The sequence below is a fragment of the Mustela erminea genome, chromosome 4, assembly GCF_009829155.1.
Source record: "Mustela erminea isolate mMusErm1 chromosome 4, mMusErm1.Pri, whole genome shotgun sequence".
Classification (NCBI taxonomy): domain Eukaryota; kingdom Metazoa; phylum Chordata; class Mammalia; order Carnivora; family Mustelidae; genus Mustela; species Mustela erminea.
The window spans coordinates 14675726-14689409 of NC_045617.1; the positions used below are offsets into that span (position 1 = coordinate 14675726).

At 39.1% G+C, this 13684-nt stretch overlaps 1 protein-coding gene and 1 pseudogene across 7 annotated transcripts in view; one reads left to right on the top strand and one right to left on the bottom strand.

Moving 5' to 3' along the window:
- Positions 1–13684, bottom strand: part of ESR1 (estrogen receptor 1) — a 408095-nt gene that overhangs the window by 81034 nt on the left and 313377 nt on the right. For all 7 annotated transcript variants that reach the window (XM_032338713.1, XM_032338718.1, XM_032338711.1 and 4 more), the window contains exon 6: positions 923–1061. In XM_032338713.1, the coding sequence (XP_032194604.1) occupies positions 923–1061 (139 nt within the window). The remainder of the gene's footprint in view (positions 1–922; positions 1062–13684) is intronic.
- LOC116589498 lies at positions 238–418 on the top strand (annotated as a pseudogene).

Below are 13684 nucleotides of genomic sequence, written 5' to 3' on the forward strand. Positions count from 1 at the left end.
GCCAGACAGATCCTGAATTCCAATCTAGGCTCCCCCACTGGCCAGTTGGATGCTGTTTGTGAGTAGCAGAATGGCTCTGAAATAGCTTCTTTCTGGTCAATTGTGAATGGTAGGCTTCCCAGGCATGCCGTGATGCTTAAAGGACATCATGTACGCGAAGTGTCAACCCAAATAGAATACATTAACTAAGGTAGCACATTTGAAAACTGAAATCTTCATTTTTGAAAATGAACAAGAAGCTTTGCGCAGTGGCAGTATCGTAGCCAATGAGGTTTATCCGAGGCGCGATTATTGCTAATTGAAAATGAACAAGTAACTTTTATGAATTCATAGAACTGGGAGTTGCCTTCAGAAGGCTGGTCAAATTTCCTCCTTTAACTGATAGGAAAATTGGAGAAGGAAATGAAGAGGCTATTCTGGTTTGGGTGTATGTGGGCCAAAAGAGACCTTAATTAAAGGGAGATTATTCATTTTTTTAAAAAAATATATGTAACACAAGATGAAGGTTGAGTTAGAAAATTAGAGTCCATAGTTATATAGATGTGTATAAATACAAACATACATACGTATGTATGTATGTATATATATATATACACAAACATGCATACCTATGTGTATATATATAAACATTCATTTAATATGTATATGTACAGATAATATACAAATTATATATGTGTATATTCAAAATAACATACTGCTCTGAGGATGTTCTATTAAGACGTCTAGCATCCTCCAGCAGAAAGCTGTCCTTAGCTTCCCATGAAATTCACTAGACTGCATCTCCCACATTCACCACTTTGTAAAGTAAACACATCTCATAAAGTTCTTGGGCACTTCACGGAGTACCAAATAAAAGAGGTTTAGACATAAGTTGCTGATTATAAAGGATGCACTTCCGCCAAGCTTTGGTCAGGTCACTTACCTGTCCAGGAGCAAGTTAGGAGCAAATAGGAGCTTCCCTGGGTGCTCCATGGAGCGCCAGACAAGTCCAATCATCAGGATCTCTAGCCAGGCACATTCCAGAAGGTGGACCTGATCATGCAGGCTCAAATCAACAAAGCCTAAAACAAGACAAGAAAACCCTGCTGACTTAAAACGGAAAGTCATCATTCCTAGTGAAATGAATGCAAGCAGGCATTTGAACTGGTGAGGTCTAATTCCTATTAGATGGTATGGATGTAATGGAAGCACACTGGACAGGAAAGCCAAGGAACTATTTTTAAACCTAGTATATTAGTGAACATTAATGTAGCCACAAGTTTCTTGGTACCTGAGTATCTCATCTGTAGAAATATATGAACTTACACAACCCCCTAAACTTTCTATAAAGTTCTATACTTCATGTTATAATTTATTATCTTAGACTTTTTTTTTACTTTGATATCTCTAATAGTCCTATGCAATTACTATGTTTCATTTCTGATTCAGTTGCAGATACTTAGGTATAAGAAATTTAAACTATTGCCTTAAACCAAACAGGAATTAGAGAATAGGCAAGGACTGAAGTCACTAAATTTCCATTTCTTTGCTTCATCCCTAAGCCATGGTCTTCTTTTTCTTCACACTATGTTAAAAAAAAAAAAAAAGCTAATAAAATAGCGTGTGTAAATAACTAACTTGGGGGGGGGGAATGAGTCAGAGGAATAAAGGTGACGTTATGATTACTTCTGATAATAAATAATAAGGTGCCCTTTTTTGATAAAGGCTTTAATGGGAGATTGAATTTTTTTTCCCAATTATCATTGACAATATGGCAGATGCCTAATGATAATAATAATAACAACAACACTAAGCAAGAGGAGAAGGGGAAAAGGGAGAGGAGGAGGAGGAAGAGGAGGAGGAAGAGGAGGAGGAAGAGGAGGAGGAAGAGGAGGAGAACAGGCGGAGGGAGGAGGAGAAGAAAGGGGGAAGGAGGGGTCAGAAGTGAAGGAGAAGAAAGAGGAGGCGGCGCAGGAGCGGGGAGAAGGAAGAAAAGGGAGAGGAAGAAGGCGGCCAATTTATTGAGCCTTTACTATGGCTTTGAAGTATTAAACAATTAGCTGTTCATTTCTGATACATAGTTGGGCCATCCTGACTGCTAAATAGGTGACTAACCATACAGAGAAACCCCAGCTACACAAAGACCTCAGAGTCTATGCCCCATGAGGTCATCATCCCCTAATCAAACCTCACCAATTCTATCTTCAAAGTAATGCGAAAATTCTTCCTCTCCTTTCTATGCACTGTCACTATTTTAATCTAATTCCTAAGAGTCTCTCGTCTTTCTGTCTGACTTTTGTAACTCAGCATAATTATTTTGAGACTTACCCATGGTCTCCTTGTATGAATAGTTGACTGCTTTTATCGCTGAGTGGTATTTCATTGTATGGAAATATACAATAAATAAATACAATTTGCTTATTCTTTCATTGGACATTTGGGTTTTTTCCAGTCTGGGGATCTTACAAATAAAACTTTTATGAGCAGTTTATGTACTAATTTTTTGTATGAACATAGGCTCTAATTTTGGTGGGGAGGGGGTAAATATTTAAGACTCTGATGGCTGGACCAGATGGTAGGTGTTTATATCACTTTTTAAGAAATTGCCAAATTGTCCATTTTATATTCCCACCAGCAACAGATGACAGCACTAGTTGCTCCATATCCTCACTCACAGTTGGCATGGTCAGTCTTTTTTTTCTTAATTCTTTATTTAAATTCAACTTATTTAACATATAGCAAATTATTAGTTTCAGGGGTAGCATTTCTTTTTAACTATAGCATGTTTTAGTAGATGGACAGAGGTATCAGACCAGTTCTGTAGTTTTAATTTGCATTTCCCTAATAACTAATGATGTTGCACATCTTCTCATGTGCTTCTAACAGATCACTATCATACATTATATTGATGTTAATTATGCATGTGTCTATAAATTCTGCTAGGCTGCCTATTCATCAGAAGCACCCAATGCATGATTCTATCAAATTCTGCTTTTTAAAATCTGTATTTGTTGCACCTTCTCCTACATCAATCAACCATTCCAAGGCCCATTACAGTGTAGACTTTCTCCATTGTAAAGAGTGAGTTTCACTCACTGAAATCAGGGCTTGCAACTGGAGAAAAAAATTGGTAGCTCTGTTCATTAAAAAACAAACAAACAAACAAACAAACCATGACTGGGTATTAAAACACCATAACTGGTTTTCAGGCCTCCTGGATAGAAAAAGGAACAGATATCTGTACAACCTACAGCTATTTACCTCTGGAGTACACTGGGTCAAAATGGACTAACCTTGTTCTGGAAGAAACACTGCCTCAGGCAACAGGACATGTTTCTTTTTCTTAGTACCCAATGTCTAATGGGATAAATTGACTCCAGTGAGTAGTACTTAAAAGGAAAGCTCTCAAGGAAGTTTAATTCTCTAAGATTTTACCTCAATCTTTTGGGTAAAGTCTCAGAATAGCGTTGTAAATGGACACTGTCAATTAAACTCCCTTTCAGAAATGTTAACATTAGAAAGTGATGTCTTCTGGGATACCTAGGAGGCACAGTGTGTTGAGCGACCAACTCTTGGGTTTCAGCTCAGGTCATGACCTCAGGGCCATGAGACTGAGCCCTGTGTCAGACTCCATGCTTAGCATGAAGTCTGCTTAAGACTCTCTCTTTTCCTCGCTCTCTGCCCCTCCTCCCCCCACGCTCTCTCTCACTCTCTCACTCTCTCTCTCTCTAAAATAAACAATTCTTTTAGAAGAGTGATGTCTCCTTTCATGGCATTCACTGTTTTATATGGGGAAAAATATAACCATGTGATAATGTTATCCATGACGACACGTACACCCTGCTATTCAATACCCCCCAGAAACCTCAATCACGCAGGATGAGACTGGGGAGTATCCTTCGAGAGAACCCCCGTTGGCCACACAACCATTCGATTTTGGAACACCAAAGGAGTGTTTTCTGGTAGCAACCTTACATAGTAAACTGAATCATACTTTTTAATTCTCATTTCAAATCTTCAGTGCTATTTAAGTCTGACAGTTTTAGTGGTCTCTTGGGAGCCTCAGAAGCTCACCATAACCATTTGTACCACACAAGTCTAGTGATTATGAAATCTGTCTGAAGTAGGTCTGCTAGCAATACTTCTTAGTCTGAGTACAGCAGAATTGCTGGGGCCTTCTGTTGAGATGATATAGATCTCTCAAAAAGAAAGAGTCTGTTTAGTCATTTTTCCCAACTGTGTGTATTGCCTTCAGACAAGGGTTGATGCATCTCCTGCATAGTGTCCTCTGCAAGTTCCTGGGGCATGAGTGCAGGTGGTGTGGGTGCAAAATGACTATCAACCTTCCCCATGAATGTGAAGGCTCCTGAAGACAGTCCATTAAAGACTCTCGATTTGGGGGCACCTGGGTGTCTCAGTGGGTTAAAGCCTCTGCCTTCAGCTAAGGTCATGATCCCAGGGTCCTGGGATCAAGCCCCACATCAGGATCTCTGCTCAGCAGGGAGCCTGCTTCCTCCTTTCGCTCTGCCTGTCTCTCTGCCTGCTTGTGATCTCTGTCAAATAAATAAATAAAAATTAAAAATTAAAATAAAAAAAACTTTATTAAAAAAAAATAAAGACTCTCAATTCATCAATGGAGACAAATAACGCCCTAAATCCCAAATGAAATTATATTATCTATCTATGGACAAGAAGCTTCAAACCTTAGCTATTTTCCTTATAAACAAAAGGAAGGATGGACAATTCCAACTGGATCTGCTACAATAAAATAAAGGCATTCAACAAGGCCTTTCTCAAATACTTGAATGTGTTGCCACTGTGAAGATCGGAGAGAGCAGCATTTATGGGATATGAACACAGGCATCAATGACAGATATTTTTCCAGGTGACATAGTCAGAGACAGTTCACCTCCCATCACCTGGGGACTCCCATCTTAGCAACAGTGAGAGTGACAAGGGGCCCTGAGCCTGTGGAATCCACAGCAGTGAGACAGAATGGATACCTAAAAAGTACAGTTTGTTGAGACCAAAGGAAATCAGATGCAAGGAAATCTCATTTTATAAAATAGAATTTTCAAAGAAAGCAAACATGGATCTTTTCCTCTAGCCTACATTCAGAGATCAAGTCATAGAGTATCTACAGATGGAATATCCTGGAAGACAGAAATGCCTCACCTCCTACTCCCCACGGACTATGAGGGCAGGGCTCTGATGAAGTTGAGAGAGGTCTCTTTCACAGAGAAATAACCCTTTATACATACAACTGGCTCTATTATCTCCAGCTTTATCACCACATAAATACATTCCTCCCTCTGTCCTCCATTATAAAATAACAGTTCTTCCTATAAGATTTTTATCTTAGCTTTAACTGTGAAAGCAGCTCATGGCATGTCCTCCTTCTTCCCTGGGCCACATGAAACCCTAAACCTCCTTCCCCACTCTGTTGGAGATTGCCAGACAAATTACTAAATTTGCTTTGGCACACAGGAGATCCTTCAAGCCTCACCCTCCCTTATGGGGTATGACACGACTCTTAGAAGTGACATTGAAAAGTGTGCTGAGGGGACGCCTGGGTGGCTCAGTTGGTTAAGCAGCTGCCTTCAGCTCAGGTCATGATCCCAGGGTCCTGGGATCGAGTCCCACATCGGGCTCCTTGCTTGGCAGGGAGCCTGCTTCTTCCTCTGCCTCTGCCTGCCTCTTTGTCTGCCTGTGCTCGCTTGCTCTCTCTCCCTCTGTCTCTGACAAATAAATAAATAAAATCTTTAAAAAAAAAAAAAAAAAAAAGAAAGAAAAGTGTGCTGAGATCCTTAGGCAAAATGACTAATATAATATGAATGCTTGTAAAATTCTGCACCGCAGTGGGGGTAAAACGTAAATCACAGTGGCTCTTCAGGATAAGCATGAGAAAAAATAAGTACTCTGGTAATTATATTTCTTACTTCCATGGGATAAATCTATAGAGATGTAAAGTGAGGTAGAAACACTGTGGAAGAAAAAAAAGCAACTACGAAACTAGAGGCCAGGTGGTTGGTTCCCTTAGTAAATCCACTGGAAAAAAATATTAGTTTCCTGACCTTCAGAAAAAATTAATCATGTTCTCAGTCATAGGATGACCCCAATGTTCTCCAAAATGTCATTTTTGAAATTGCCTATTAAATGCTTTTTGTATTGCTTTAACTCAATAGGAGATTTAAATAATTCATCTCTTCCTCTGGATACCAAAGACTCAGTGGAGGAGGAGAAAGAGGAGGGGGAGGGGAGGGAAAAGGGGGGGGGAGGGGAAGGAGAAAGAAGAGGAGAAGAAAGGGGGAAGGAGAAGAATGGAACATGAAACTATAGCATAAAGACAGCTACAAGCTGAACAAAATTGGGGATTTCTGGGAGAAAGCCTACAGAACAGATAATACCAGAGGGACCTAGGTCCCAGTTCAAATGCTAAGCAGTCTTCATGCCCTCCATTTGTAATAGTTTCTCTTTTTTTTCTCCAGAAAATGGCCACTTGATGTCATACTATGGACATGTACCCCATGATACGAGCTCCTGCCTCCAAATAAATTCTTAGATCCTCTTTTTATGCAGTCCTATTTATAAATTGTGATTCCCATTCTACAACTCTTTAAGCTATACCCGACAACATACAAGCACTGAAAAATTTTTAAGCAATGAGCTGAACCCATTTAAATATCACGCACCCTTCTCACCAAATACGTAGCACTGTTACAAGGTATGAAAGTGACAACAGATTATCACAATGCAAGAGCATGGGCCTCCTCCCCAGCCTGCCCTACATCACCATGTCTGTGTGCCTTCTGGCTTTCCTCTGCTGTAAGAAAGGGAAGGGTGCACAGGCCCCCCTCTGGCACAATACCACTTATCCAACGCTCTTGTGCAATCACCATACTAATAGACATCCACCTTGCCAATACCAAGCTGACACTTTCTTGAGGTTACAATAGCCCTCAATTCTCAGGCCCGATTATGACAAGCTATTTCCAACATGGAATTTTTTTGATTATCAGAAGGGTACACCAACCTTCCTCCCCATCCTCCCAAAGGAATGAGGAGGACAGAGTAATGAAAAGAGTATGAACTGAAAAGTCAAGTAGACCTGGCTTGAAATTCTTCTGTGGCCTACAGCCAGTAACTTAAGATCTCTGAAAGCTCTTCCCATCTGAAAAATGCAGATGGACTGACCTACCACTTCAAGTTATTATAAAAGTAAAGGACTTGGCAGAAGTCCTGAAGTACCAGAGTCCTACTCAGCGATATTCATTCTCCTTCCGATTCATCCCGACAGGCCTGGAACTTCTTCCTAATAGAAAGGAACACAACTTTTGCAAAGCACCAGAAGAAACGTTTTGTTTCAAAATATTTTAGATTTAGAGCTTCAAACCTAAATTGGGCACTTTGTGTTTGCCCTAAGTCATGTTGTGTTTTCTGTTTATATTTTTCTTTTTTATTTATATACAAAAATAACCTAATAAAAAAGGATAAAAGACTTCCTGGACATCAAACAGCTCTTACAAAACAAAGTTTTCATGATTTAAAAGTGGAAGGAGCAAGAGCATGTGGATTATGTTTCTCCTAAAATACATATGTGAAGAAATGAGAAAAGAAAGCACGTTTGGGGTTTTATTACACTCAAAGCATTTCAAGATGTTTAGCAAATCCGGAATCCAGCTGTATTCATACCCCCCCAATATAAATGGTTGATGGTTTCCTACTGAACTCAGCAGACTTCCACTCTGTATTTGCTGCTCCTTATTTGTCTTGAGAGAGAACAAAACTTGCACTGTGGTGATGACCTGCCTTGGGAAATAAAACAGCGTTCTCCAGGCAATGCTCAGCAATAAAAACCAGTGGTTAAGTGAAGAACCGAATGTGACAAATTTGATATTTTGAAAATGTCACATTGAGCATGGTTGATAGCTGTGAGTTGAGTTTGGAGAATTCAGGGCAGAGTTTTTAAAGTAAACCAAAGTAATGTTTTTTGAATGAATGGTGTGTATCTTAAATGCTCCTTATTAAGATGACTGTATGTTGAAGGAATTACAGATGATGAGGTCATGATATCTATATAAATCCACACTTTCTTGACTCTCTAGCCTGACAAGGGTACTATGTTTTCATATAATATAATGAGGACATTTATGACATCATTACCAACTCAACTATGGTGGTTTTTTTTAAATATAGATTTATTTATTTGGGAGAGAGAAAGCATGTACACGGCGGTGGGGGGGGGGTTGCGGGGGCCAGAGAGAGAGCTCCTGCTGAGTGCGGGGCTCAATCCCAAGACCCTGAGATCATGATCTGAGCCGAAATCAAGGGTCAGACGTTTAATCGACCAAGCCACCCAGGCACCCCAACTGTTGCTTGGTTTTAACCACCATCCCCCACACTATATTCAAGGAACCATACCCCTTATAACAATTCTTTGAAAAATTATTAGACTTGCCCATGAAAAAAGACTTCACTTCAGAAATTTTCTAGCATTTTTCTCCCCACTCTGGACATTAGGCTAGATTTTTCTTTTCTTTTTTTTTAACGGTAGACTCTATATCCAATGTGGGGCTTGAACTCAGGACCCTAAGATTAAGAGTCATGTTCTACTGGCTGAGCCAGCCAGGTGCCCCCTGGACTTTAGGCCCAATTTATTGTATACTCATCATAAATGATTCTAGGTATGGATTTGTGTATACAGTAGTTTATGGTTACATTTTACTTACCTAGCGATATTTGATTTTTTTTAAACACATCAACACATAGGATATGAAAAAAAGTATATGGAAATAAATTGTGTCTGATCTAGAGAGGTAATTATAGAACTTCTTTGATTAGTAAGAAAAGTAGAGTTATTTTGAAAAGCACCTCAAGATCTTAAGGTTTAGGATTATATATTGTAGCATATGTAAAATAATTAAAACACAAGGAAGGAAATTATTCTTGACCTTAAATAGGAGCTTTGTAAAATATTTCCCTGAACTTCTATTTAGCAGTTTTGTTGACACACACTTTTAAATGGCCAGGTACATATTTTCTTATTTTTCTAAGGCTAGAGGGATCTTAATTCTGATCATCGAATTGTGAAATGGCGACTATTTTCTTATTAAAAATTATGTCCTCAGGTTTGAGTATGTCATTGCATCCATTTATTCTGCAAATTTCCCTCTAAATTTAATAATAAGGAAAGGTTTTCCTCTCCTAAAGAGTCGATGTGTTCCTTTTGTTGGACAGTAAGAACAACAGGGCTTACCACAGACTGCATGAAGCCCTAGGTCAGGAAGCACAGACATAAATACAATATTGAAGGCCATAATGATTTTACCTTTTTCCTGGGGAAATGACTGCCTTACTCCTCCTTTTTCTGGCCTTAATTTTGACTGTACTATTCAATTACAAGGCATCTCATACCAGATTTTGCCAAGTAGATAGAAGAGTAAATCATTAAAACATATATGTTTCCACACACACTTAACTATCCCCCCCTTTTTTTTCTTTCTATTTAACAAAAAATTATTTACGTGATGACAGATAAGGAAGTGGTTTGTCAGGAGAAAAGAATTAGTCTCACAACTATATCTGACTCCAAAAAGAAAAATAAGTCAAGACTTGCAGATATTGGGATTAGACTTGGGGATCAAAAAAAAAAAAAAAAATGTCCCTCAGAGAAAACAAAGCAGATGGCGACTCTACCTTGTTACCAACCCCATCTGTATTACACTCAGAGCCTTGGTTTATGAAGAGATGGTTGTCATGACAATAAGCATTTGAGAAGAGTTCTGGAGAAGCTCATGGATTTAAGAGTGTCTCCTAGCTTCCCAATTTTTGAAACACACAGAAAAAAAACCATTCCCTCTGTCCACCAAATAAACAATTCTACTACTTCTTGTATTGGCTACAATTATTCTCTATTGAAAGTATACATTTTTTTCTACTCTCTCATGTCAAAATCCTCCTTGGAGGGACAGAAAAGCTCTTTACTCTGATACAGCACGGCTTGAAGGTAAACTAGTCTTTTATTTTTATTCAGCAAGGGCAATGGTATTAACTACCGCTTAATTTTTTTTCCTTCCTAGCCCAGAAAAAAAATCAATTTCAGCTTAAATGAAGAAAGGGGAAGAAAGTAAAAGAAATGATTTTCCAGTTTTTGAGAGCAGATTGCAAACCAAAGAAGGAAAAAATTTAGTAAACTATAAAGGAAAGTACTTAAGCCTGTCCTTTGACGTGCTTGGCAAATGCACAGGAAGGCCAGCACTGTGGGGCGGTGCTGGGTTCACGCACAAAGAACGTGGATTGGCTGTGTTTAAAAAGTCAACAAGCACTTGTACCTTGGAACATACATTTTTTCCCGTCCACCTAGAAGCATACCTACAGAAGCATTTCAAAGACTATTGTCATCAGTCTTGAGTTTTCCGGATAACTGTAGGCTCCCGGGAAGCACTATAAACGTCAACACAAAGACTGAGAGGGAAGCAGACAATTCTTTTTAAGCAAGTCCCCTAAACAAATGGGCAGCAATGATTTCCTCCTCCTGCCTCCCCACTGCCTAAGCCACTCAATGAAACCAAAATTGATGATTATCTTAGTCTTAGGGAGTGTTTTCTCACACACGTGCACACACACACACTCTCACACACACACACACACACACTTGCTAGAGGAACATCCATTATTGTTGATGACCTGGGGACATCTAGTTCTAGAATGAATTAAGAGCAAAAAAGAGGCTTATTTTCTCATCGTTTTCACTTAAATTCAGCACATTCAAATGGGAGTCTTCCAAAGCAAAATCACCAGAAATGTTGAATATCAAATCATATAACAACTGTTCCTCTGAAAAACCAGAGGATAAGGCATAGGATCCCATCCCAGGAAGGAGTAGGCAGCCCCAAGTCTGAGGCTAGTGGGGACCCAAGAGTCCCACAAGACACAGGGGATTTATTTAGAAAAGTTTGCTTCCTTACTTCCAATCTTCCTACAGCTCCCCGCCTCTCACATTCTTGCCATTAACCTACCTGAAATTCAGCCCCAAAGAGAACAAACAATGAAATAAAGGAGAATCATTTCAGCCTCTTCCAACCCAGATCTGAAGTCAGTTATCACTGACCTTATATATATGCCTGTAGAGAGAGCCCATAAAGAAATTAGAAAGCCAGAGACTACTTTCCTTTAACCCATGATGGATTCTTTTATAAGCACAGCAGATCTTGCCAGGCAATTAAATAACCATGCTAATGATAAGGTAGGTAGCTGGGAGAACCTCTAAGAGATATTCTCTAAATGCTAATTACCTTCAAAGCAAGAACTATTTCATTTCTTATTAGTTCAACATGGCCCTTGGCTTGGTATTGAGCTCCATCAGGAACATTGGCTCTAGGGGCACCTGGGTGGCTCAGTGTGTTAAGCCTCTGCCTTCAGCTCAGGTCATGATCTCAGGGTCCTGGGATTGAGTCCTGCATCATGCTCTCCACTCAGTGGGAAGCCTGCTTCCCCACTCCCCACCTCCCTCTCTGTCTACTTGTGATCTCTGTCTGTCAAATAAATAAATAAAATCTTAAAAAAAAGAATGTTGACTCCCTATGGATTACAAGAAACTGCAATAATATTTTTCAATAAAAATAAATAGTAACTGTATTAGTTTTATAGAGCTGCTATAACAAAGTCAACTGGGGAGTTTAAAAAACAAAAACAAAAACAGAAATCAGGAAACAACAGTTTAGAGACCAGAAGTCTGAAATCAAAATGTCAGCAAGGTCATGCTTTCTCCAAAGATGGTAGGGAAGAATCCATTCTATGCCTTTCTCTTAGCTTCTGGTATTACAGGCAATCTTTGGCATTCCTTGGCTTATAGATTCATCATTCTAATCTCTGCCTTCAACAACACATGATGTTCTCTGCGTGTCTTTGTATCTTTTCTCTTTTTATAAAGACACGAGTCCCATTGGGTTAGGGCCTGCACTGAGTATGATCTCATTTTAACTTGATTAATTGCAAAGACTATTTGTAGGTAAGGTCACATTCATAGATACTAGAGGTTAGGACTTCAATGTATCTTTCGGGGAGATGCAATTTAACCCCCGACAACACAAACTGCAAACACTGTACCTCTTACATGGTCATGCTCAACATTCAACAAATACTATTGAGTATCTCCAATTTATATAAACCTGGCATGAGGCTAGGTACTGTGAATACAGAGATGGGACAACATTCTTGTTCTCAAAAAGGTCATAGTCTATAGAAGAATCAAGAAAATCAAGAAAATGTCGTAAATGTCATGAAAATGTCATAAGACCATAATGACTGTGTTGAGTGCCAACAGAAGGGAAATATCTGAGAAGTGGGAAACTTTAATCTTTGAAGCTAGGGAAAAGGTGGTTCCTTAGTTGTAACACAGTTTTCCCCTCTTCCCAGCATATTCTTTTAATGACTTCAACTCTTTCAACATCAAGGTTAAGTTTTTATTCCTATAGTAACTCTTCCCCATATCAGGGCTTACTCATAAATTCATCTCTCTCACGAGACTGGGAACAGAATGAGCACAGGGACTATGTCTTGATAAATTATACCAACAGTACTTAATGTCATACCTGGTTAAGAAAAAGCCCTTAAATAAGTATTTGTCAAATAAGCAGGGGGGAATAGGTAAATAAATGAATGAGATAAAATGAGTGTAAATGAATTATCCTCTGCAATTTGAAGGACTTCCTGGAAGATCTCCAGTTTCTCAGTGAAGAGAGGTGTTGACAGGTGAAGATGCAGAGAGGTGAAGTGACAGGATAAGGTGTTGGAAGAGCAGAATGGAGTACTGAGATGGTTGCTGTGGAAATAGGAAGAAGGCAAGAGCAAGAGGAATTGTGAGATAGAGAGAGGGACCAAGGAGAGAAAGAGAGAGAATGCACTAGATGGGCAAGTAGAATATTTGGGAAACCACTGTTGCACTCCCCAATCTAACTAAAAATCCAACCTCTTGGACTCCCCAATCTAACATTTAAAAATCTCTACAACATAAAAAAAAAAAATACGATCTTAGAACAAAATAATCTTTCCCTTTAACTAGAAAATTATCCTTTTGAATATAGGGTTACTTACATCCTAAAAATTCAGTATCATCTATGTATAGACCCAATTTTTTAAGGAGCAAAGACTGAAATTTAAATGCCCAATACATTTTTTTCCCTATGAAGAAAAAGAAAAGTATTTAGTAACAGTCCTAAATACGATACTCATTGGAGTACTTAAAAGCATGAATTAATTACAGAAAAGTTACTTAAAAGCATGAATTATTACACTCTTTGGAACGCCTACTATGGGTCAAGCATATATTGATGTCAGGGACAAAAAAAAATTAATATGTCTTGGTCTCTGACATCAAAGCTAAGAGAGAAGACTGTCTCATTAAAAACTGATTGGAAAGCAGTATCTAAGACCACATTAGAGGACTAACCAGAGCTGTAAGACTTGTTCAGTTTTCTAATTCGCATCTCAGTGGAATACTTGGGGAAAGGGAGGCAGTGAGACACAGGGACCAGAGGTATGGCATGACACTGAAACTGTCCCTACACCAGACATGCAGGGATAGAGAACCTGGAGATAGGAGTGGTCAGAAATGTGGCTGTTGAAGGAAGCAGGAGCCAGGGGGAGCTAAGGAGTTCGGGCTTCAGCCTTGAGGCAGAGACCAATGAAGCATTTTAAAAGTAGG